Source organism: Pteropus alecto, unplaced genomic scaffold (assembly GCF_000325575.1).
Source record: "Pteropus alecto unplaced genomic scaffold, ASM32557v1 scaffold68, whole genome shotgun sequence".
Classification (NCBI taxonomy): Eukaryota; Metazoa; Chordata; class Mammalia; order Chiroptera; family Pteropodidae; genus Pteropus; species Pteropus alecto.
Genome location: NW_006441386.1, coordinates 9,253,619 through 9,262,902, shown reverse-complemented (window position 1 = coordinate 9,262,902; position 9,284 = coordinate 9,253,619). Strand labels below are relative to the sequence as shown.

Sequence of the window (9,284 nt, the reverse complement as noted above, 5' to 3'; positions counted from 1 at the left end):
TCCAGCAACACTTTTATTATCAATTTCTCCCTATTCTCTCCCTTTCACAGGTGGTTCGTATTTTCCTGAATTTCTCCAATTCCTTATGACCTTTACCCCATATTTCAATGTCATCCCTCTCCCAAATGTGACGAGGTTATTCTCCTCTAGCACATTTTGATGGACAAGGCAATCCATTTTGTTGTCTGACCTCTATATCAAAGTGACAGAGGATTCAGTGGTTTAACAGCTGGAGAAATTTTCATGAAGTGAATGAGATTTAGATAACACTTCCATTAACAGTACTTAAGATCAATGTCCCTACACATACCATTCTCAAATCAAGAGTTTGTGCGTCTCCACAACTTAGAGCCATAAAGTTTTTCTTATTCAAACTGCCTGTAACACAGTTTGGAGTGAAAATTATTTAAGTGACTGTTCAGATAATTTACTGGAAACCTGGAGCAAGTAGAACTAATAAAATAAATAAAATAAAATAAAATAAAGTAAAATAAAATAAAATAATATAAAATAAAATAAGATAATCTATGTATGAATATTCATGGAAGTTTTAGTCATAATAGTCAAAAACAATGTCCTTCATGGTGAATGATTAAACACACTTATAAGATGGAATACCGGCAGCAATAAAAAGGAATGGATTATTGATACATGCTATAACTATTTTCCATTGTAAGTACTGATTCTGTATCAATTATATGTGCTAAAAATATCATCTTCCAGTCTATATCTTGACTTAAACTATGTTTATGGAACTTTTTGCCATGGAGAAGTTTTTGATTTATATATATCACACAATTTGTGAATTTTTTTTTATGATTTGCGCCTTTTGTAATGTCTAAAACACTATTTTCCTGACTCAAAATCATAAAGATATTTTCTGCTATTATCTTTTCTAAGTTTTAAGGTTGCTTTTTCACATTTAGGTTTTTGATCTTTATGTATATGTGTGTATGTGAGGTTCAGATCTAATTATATTTTCTGTTTATTTACTATTCTTTGCATTCTCCATTGTTTTGAATGCCTATTATGTTTAGATAAAGTTAATTGTCTTCATGGATCTAGTCTCTTTTATGGTGCCTAAAAATGCCACATGTCATGTCAAGAAACTTGCCTAAAACTATTTCACACATAAAATTTGGAATATAGAGGAAAAAAGATATACCATAACAATACTAAGCAAATGAAAGCTGTTATACAAATATTCACAGTGTAAAAATTAGGCCTTAAGATAAAAAGCAAGACAGTAACATAAGTAATTTACCATTAACATGAAGTAATCACAAAGTTCAATGTACTTAACAACAGAGCCTTGAAATGTATAAAATGAAAACTGCATGAATTATAAAGAAAAACAGTCAAATCTACAGACACGGTATAATACATTTATGTCTGAAACTAATAGATTAAACAAACAAAAACTTAGTGAAGATATATATATTTGGAATAAAAATAAACTTAATAAACTAAATCAAATAGGTTCAGGATTTCATTCTGAAATAGAGAATACAAACCATTTTCAAGGATATTAGAATACAAACAAAAAATTAGTTATTTGTTGAGTCACAAATAAATTTCAAAGAGTCAATATCAGAAACTATATTTCTGGTCGTAATACAAATAAATTAAGAAAAACACAAAAATAGCCACTTCCCTACTCCATAGTCAGAAACTAAAAAAAAAAATTCTAAATAATTCATGAGTTAAAGAGGAAATAACTGTAGAAATTATAAAACATGTACAACTGAATAAAATGAAGCTCCCATATGTAAAAGTTTGGTGAATACAACTAAAGCTGTAGTCAGAGAGAAATTTACAGCCTTAACTATACATTTTTATCTCATATAAAGAAGACTGATAGATTAATTGTTCTGAATCATGAACTTAGAAAAAGGAAATAAATCATAAACGAAATAGAAGGAACAAATATTAAAGACACCAACAGATGTGGCAGCCTGACACTGCCTGACCATTTTCCTGCTCGAAAGAGTTAATTCCTGACTGCACCCCACCTCCCTTCCCAGGACTCTCAGGCTGATGCAGCAATCCAAAAACCTGCTTAAAGGATTAAGCCGGTTTCCTTAGTTTGGCAGCCAATCAATGTTTTCCTTTTGTTCTACTTCTTTATATGGAATATCTATAGCTGTGTAGGAATGCAGAAGTACAAGATTGTGTAAAACTGCCGCCATGTTACAATCGGGCCTCAGCCTTTGGATAAGAATCCCCTGAGCTGGTGCCAGCATCAATAAACGCTGCTTCCTGCTTATAGCTTCAGTGTCCCGTTTCTCCGTTAGAGAATCCCACAACATAGAAACAAATAAAATGGAATCGAGACTTCGTTTTCCCGGTAATATGGTAGACCCAAGTGTTCACACAAACCCTTACATTGAAAACTACTGAGAATTCTGGACAAAAAAAAAATTTTTAATACTTTAAAAAATAGATTTTTAAATAATTGAAGAACTAACAAAATAGAGAATTTTCAGATGAATATCCAAGTGCTGGCAGGAATTTAGACAAATAAATGAAGCACTCAAGCCACTTTTGCCCTGGACTCATTCGTTCAGCCTTGAATATCTCATCTCTTATCTTTCCTAGAGAATTCCTAAACTTCAGATCAATTGTAACCTTCCCTAAATAAATAACCTTAATGTAGGGAGGAGGCAAGAGAATTAAAAATGTTAATCAAGCTACATTCAGAGACTGCAACATGCTGATCATCCCTGCCTCCAGGCCAGGAGGACACCTTCAGAACAAAGGAAGATTTCTGCTAGAATTGCTAACAGCCCATCCCCACACCTGAGAAGGGGAAACAGGAACCAAGAGTCATTCCCTATGGCTAAAACCATGGGAAACCTATGGATTAAAGGCTGGGAACTGCAAGCAGTCCTTTCACTCTACTTTTCTTATCTCTTCATACTGTATACTCTTCCCCTTCCCCTTCATCGCTGTATGTCCATAACAAAGAAGATGGGTTAACAAATAACAAAGTCTTTTAAACTATAACTCACAGGTTCTAAAGAATGATATATATACTGAATTCCGCTAACACTCGGGGTCCCTCTCAGGGCCTTTACTCTGTCTCTCACTGTCCCTCTCACTCTCTGCCTTTGAGAGGAGACCACACTCCATCTGGGGAGTGTTACTTCTCTTCTAATAAACTCTCTTTTTAACTTTAACTTTGGTGTGTTGAATTCTTTCCACATTCTCCCATCAAAGGACCCTCTTCTCTTGGTACAGGGCTTGATCTCCCCACCACTCAGGAAAATTTGCCCTGTCCTCTGCATCAACCTGACCAGTTTCTTGTGGTATATGTCTGTTTAGAAATGTCTATCATATTATAATAGGTACTCAATAAACACAGATTGAATGAGTATAAATAAATGAGTGGTATAAACTGGGGAGAGCCATTGGGTCACAGAAACAATATTTAGAAAGAAGGATGTGACGTAGAGTTGGGACAGGCATCCCAGATTCTGTGTTTTCTTACCATGCCAGCAGGGCCTCATCATGTAGTGTAGTCACATTCAAGTAATGCCCACTCGAATGCCCAACTAAAGAGTTGCAGGGCAGGGTAGGGGGTTGAGCACAGAACCAGAGCTCACCCGAATCCACATCTCTGTACTGGCAGATAGGCCCTGTTGCTCCAGTTGCCTGGGGGTCAACATTGCAAATCACAGTCTCTTCAGTTCCTGTAGGTCCCCGGAAATACCCTCTGAAATCAATTGTGGCCCTTTTCTCTCTCCAGATTCTTCGCAGAACCCCAATTGCCTCACTGGAGTGGATCAGCCGCACTTGCACCTGGGCCTGCCCAGCCCAGAGCAGGGGGAAGAACAGCAGGTATGTGCCATTCTCCAGATCCTGGACATCCCCAGGAACCCCTGCCTTCAAGTCAGGACTCAACAGCTGTACCCGAAACAGATCCCCGCCGTGGGTCTTGGGCTTGCCCCGATGGTCTCTGGCCACAAGGATGGCCTCCAGGTAGCCTCCTAGGGCATAAGTGGCCTGGGCAGGACCCCTCAGGTGGTAGGTAGAGGTCCGGGGGCTGGTGGAAGCCAAAAGGTTCCCCCCATCTCCTGGGGTTGGAGGCCAGAACAGAAGATGGGTCAGGTTGGCAAGCTCCTGAGGGAGAGAGTACAAGAGGGAGGGAGATTCTGTGGACACGGAGGCAGATTTAGATGCAGGGCGGGGTGCTGGTGGCCGAAAGATGGTGCTGTCAGGCCAGGACATCTTGAAATAGAGGATCTGTGGGTAGAGAAAGGAGAATCCATCAGTGGTTTGTGTTTCCCTCCCTTTCTTCTGGGAAGGAGATTTCCACTCACCGAAACTAGTCCCCTCTGCCTGGAGTCCTGTTCTGCTTGCACCAAGCTGTCTGTCACTCAGCTTAGTGTCCGAGTCATTACCACATTTATTTGAAAGGAGCATCTCATGTGAAGGTAAATTTACATCTCTGGATTTCAACTGTCTCCTATCTCAGCCTTATTCCCTCCACTACTCCGCAACATATACAGAGATACGTTCAGGCCTGCATTTGACTGTCACATCTCTAGCTTTCACGTCTTATCTTTCACAAGTCTTGCTTCCCTCCCAGAACCTGGCATTCTGATTAAGTGTCCCCTTTTTTCTTCCTAGTCCCTCTCTCCACCACTCCACTCCACCATCTCCGTCCTAGATATCCAACAGAGAGCAAATCCATTCTCAATGCTGCTGAGGGTTATAGAAGAGGGAGATTAGACCATCCCTTAGGGAACTCCCTCTCTAATTGGGCTTTGTGAACAAAAGAAGCTATTCAACCAAATAAACCATAGGAAAAGTGAGAGGCTGTAGAAAGGCACAAACACAGATGTGTGTTGGAAAAAGGACTGAGATACAGCAGATTTTTTTCTAGGAAGAAATGGCGTTTGCTATGTCAAAGAGTCTCCTCCAGGGGCCCAGAGTTCTCTGGTATATTCGGAGAAACACAAAGTCACAAATACAGACCAGAAAAGTGTAATGAGCAGTATAGGAAGAGCAGTAGAGAGAGGTCATATTTTGTGCAATAGAAGGTGGTAGTGGACGGTGAGAGGGAGCCAATGTGCCTGGCCTATCAGATACTCATCTACACCCACCAATAGTCCCATCTACTGTCATTCAGAAAAGAAGCAACCCACTGACACATCTCAAATTCCATGGCAGCACCTGGAGGGTGCGTTTGAAGCTACAGTCTCTGGTTTGATCGCTGGAGGAGAAAACACAGGATTGGCCCATCTCTGGGCTGGAGAAGAGCAGGGATCAACATCATAGAGTCTGGGCTCAGATCCAGTACTATGTGGTTCCTTGGGATGCTTGGCTCACACAGGCCAGTAGCATCCTGGGGGAAAGTATACCTGGTAAGGTGTCTTCCTGATGGGACCTGTTCACAGGCCCTCATCCTAGGCTAAGACAATGTTGGCGGGGTGTAGGGCACAAACTGATAGATCACAAATCGGAATGGTTTCCTGTCCATCCTAACAAAGGGCAAATACGTGCAGATGAACATGTCCCATTTCCCAGAAGCAGAGACTGTTTTTGCCTCCTGTCACTTGCAGCTTTGCCACCATACAAAGGGTCCTAAAGATTTGAACTGACCAGTAAGAGCAGCCAAGAGATCAGGTTACAGCAAATTTGAACAAATTTGAGAGAGAAAGACCAAAAATATCTGTTAAACTTGCAAAGAATCATTAGGTGTGGGAGGTTACATGGATGTTTGTTTTATTATTCCTGATAAATCCTATACATTTTATATATATTCTCTGGTATGTGCAAAATATTTCATAATAAAAACAAATTTTTTAAAAATTCTATGCTTAATTTCTCTTTAACCAGAGAGTAACTATAAAAAGAAAAATATGATCTGTCTAGATACAAATAAAAAGAGAAAACGTCTTTAAGGTAGCAGAGTAAAAAGTCCAGGATCCTCTTTTCCTCCATGAATACTCAGATTCAGCAACAATTCTCAGACCAATCACCTTTGTGAAAAATACAAAAACTAATTGAAAAGCTCCTACACTCTAGGCAAATGTGAAACCAGACTTACCAAAGTTGGTGGGGAGATTCAGGACACCCTCTTGCCAAAATCTCTACCCCTGGTACACTGCCATATGATCAGAAAGAGAATCCCTAGCTCTCAGCTTCTACCAGGGAAAGGACAGAGCTGGTCCAATGGTCCATTGCCCCAACTTTTCCTTAAGGCTTCTCAGAGGACTGTCTTCAGTCTTTCCAGTTTGGGAATGCTGATGAGACCAGCACAATCTAGCTGCTTGCGGGAGAACACTAGTAGTTACTACAGCTCCTCCCTCTGGCTCAGCACAGCTCCTTACGCTGGTTAAAAGAAGCCAGACACAGACAAATATTGCATGATCCGCTTTATATGAAGTTAATAAAATTGTCAAATTTAGAGTCAAGGAGTGGAATAGTGTTTGCCAGGGTCTAGCGAGAGGGGGAAATAAAGTTTCAGTTAAGCAAGATGAATAAGTTCTACAGATCTGCTGTAAAACATTGTACCTATAATACTGTATTATATACATTAAAAATCGTTAAGCAGCTAGATCTCATGTTAAGTGTTCTTATCACAAAAAAATATAATTTTAAAATAACAAAATAATTTATTTTAATCAAAGACCCATTAGAGTGAAAAGCAGGCATGACACAGAGCTGGAGAAGATATCTGCAACATGCACAATAAATGAATGAGCTTGTATCCAAAAATAAAAAGAATCCCCACAAATTAATAAGACAATCCAATTAAAAATGAATAGAAGATACTGTAATAGCAGTTCACAATAGAAGAAATTCAAATGACCAGTAATTATATGAAGAGGTGCCCAGCTGAATTAGTAAGAAAAGGAATGCAGATTAAAACCACAACGAAATACCTTTCTGTATTCAAAGAAAGGATATGACTTATGAACAATACCAGTGCTACTGAGGATCTAAAGCAACTGAATCTCTCATGTAGTGCAGGTGAGAGAATAAACTAGGAAAACCAGTTTGGAAAACTGTTTGGCAATATGTACTAAAATTTAACGAATGCATACTCTAGGACCAAGTGATTTAGCTTGTTGGCATATCCCCAACAGGAAGGCATGCATATGTGCACCAGGCAATATTTAAAATAACCAAAATAAAAGCAACCCAAGTGAAAAAAAATGTCCATCAACAGTAGAATGGATAAATAAATTGTCATATATTCATACACTGGAGTACTAGAATTGAAATGAAAAATTAACTAATAATAGCCTTATGCTACAACATGGATGAATTTCACAAAAATATTGAATTAAAGAAAACACATAAATGAGTACATAGTGTATGATTACATTTCTATAAAATGCAAAGTCAGGCAAAAATAAACTCTAATGTTTGTAGTTGGAAAGAAGAGGAGGTGGTAGTGACAGAGGGAGGCAAAAGAGGAAGCTTCTGGAGGGTACTGGTAATTTTTATTTCTTAACTTGAGTGATGATTACACAGGTATGTTATCTTTAATTTAATTGAGCACTATGATTTATGTATGTTTTATGTATGTTATGATTCAACTTTTTTAAAAGGTGGAAAGTATTGGCCGCTGCACCAAGATGTCTCACTCCCTTCACAGAGAAAGGATACTCTGGAAATGAAATCAGCACTTTTTTTAGAGCTGATTATTAAGGAATTAAAGAATTAAGGTTTCCTTGTCAACTCCTTCACTGTTAGAATAAAGACCAGTTTGACAACCTATCTCGCCAGATCAAGCACTTTTTAACAGAAACCAGAAATCCATATTTTCATGTGAAATCTCCTACTGTTTAAATATTTTAAACCTGAATTTAAACAGGCCAAACAAAATGCATCTATAGCTACATTAAGCCCAGAACTCCAGTTGTGACCAATGGACAAAAAGGGAAACGCTTTCTTCTGGAGGTATTCTTAGTTTCTTGCCATACCTAAGTTCCTAAAAGGCACAACAAAGGTCACTCCAGCCAATTGCCCGCTCTATCCAGCCAAGGATTTTTCTTCCTGAAGCGTCCCCCCTGCCTCTTTTCTCTGTACTAAAAAGCAGGACTGAACATCGAGGACTTCTATCTCTTTCTCTTACACTGCTCAGAAAGTGTGAGAGAGCTAAGAACAATGTGAATTGCTTTTTTTTTTTTTTTCTCTCCAGATTTCCCTGGAACAATCTCTTCTGGGTTTGTGTTTCTAATTCCTTAATAGAACCCAACTCCCAACTTCTCGCCCTCCTAAGGATGACATCCCACCTTGCAATTTCTGCCACTGGAGTTACACGTGGCACTGGGAAGGAGAATGAGAGCTCCCTCAGTTCCCTCTCTCAGGTTAAGGCAGTAATAAATCCAAACTTGAGGTTGTACAGGAAAGAACAAATGAGCCAGCGATGAGAGGGAGCAGAGGCAAGGGCAGTACTCACCCACACCAGAATGACCAACCCCACAGTCAGCATCTTGTCCCCCTTGCATCGCCCTGTGAATGCAACCATGGCAGCCTAGCCTCCTCAGCAAAATATCTGGTATGAACCTGGGATCTAGGCAGAGCACAAAACAATGAAAGTTTAATAGGTAATCCCAATTATAGAGTGAGTTAACACTGGTAACTTTGCAAAGGTAGTACACTGCCGCGGTCCAGCCACGACAGGATCCAGGGGGCCCCGAAGGTGGGCAAGGCGTCGGCGCGGGAGACAGTCGACTACACAGCTCAGAGGCGGTGTGACACTGTTCCGTTTTTTTGTGATTTGAGTACAACTTTTATACTTTTTATTTGGCATTTGATTATACTTTGTTGTTAAGGTAGCAGGGAGTTAAATTTCAGTGGTTAGGCGAAGCAGAAAATCTTATAGAGTATATTATTATTAATGTTCATGATTAACTAGTACATTTTTCTCTCAATCATTAGAACAGAACTACCTGATGGAACAATCTAAACTTTTAATTATTATATCTATTACGTAAGATACAGTTTGATTTAAGTAAAGGTGATAGATAGATGTATTCATAACAGCAAGTATTGGCTTGTGGGCAGACATTGTTCTTCTTTCTGCCTGAAGAAATCTTTTAAATGCTATTTGATTTATGCTATATCTAAAGTTCAAGCTGAACCTTTCTCATAGCTGTTCAAAAGTTTCCTTGGTGCAGTAATGAGGAAAATATTTATAAAAATCAGTTTTACAAAGCTGCTTTCATAAGCTAAGTTTCTGTTCCTTTGTTTTTAAGCACCAAGGAGATCCTGACCTAGCCAGCCTTTCTATGAAACTTACACTACTATCAGGCACATGAATT

At 39.0% G+C, this 9,284-nt stretch overlaps 1 protein-coding gene across 1 annotated transcript in view; it reads right to left on the bottom strand.

Moving 5' to 3' along the window:
• Positions 1-8,488, bottom strand: part of LOC102890097 (NXPE family member 3) — a 29,303-nt gene extending 20,815 nt beyond the window's left edge. The window contains exons 1-2 of the mRNA XM_006918636.1: positions 8,420-8,488; positions 3,491-4,245 (exon numbers count right to left, since the gene is read on the bottom strand). Coding sequence (XP_006918698.1) covers positions 3,491-4,245; positions 8,420-8,488 — 824 coding nt within the window. The remainder of the gene's footprint in view (positions 1-3,490; positions 4,246-8,419) is intronic.
• Positions 8,489-9,284: the final 796 nt, after the last annotated feature.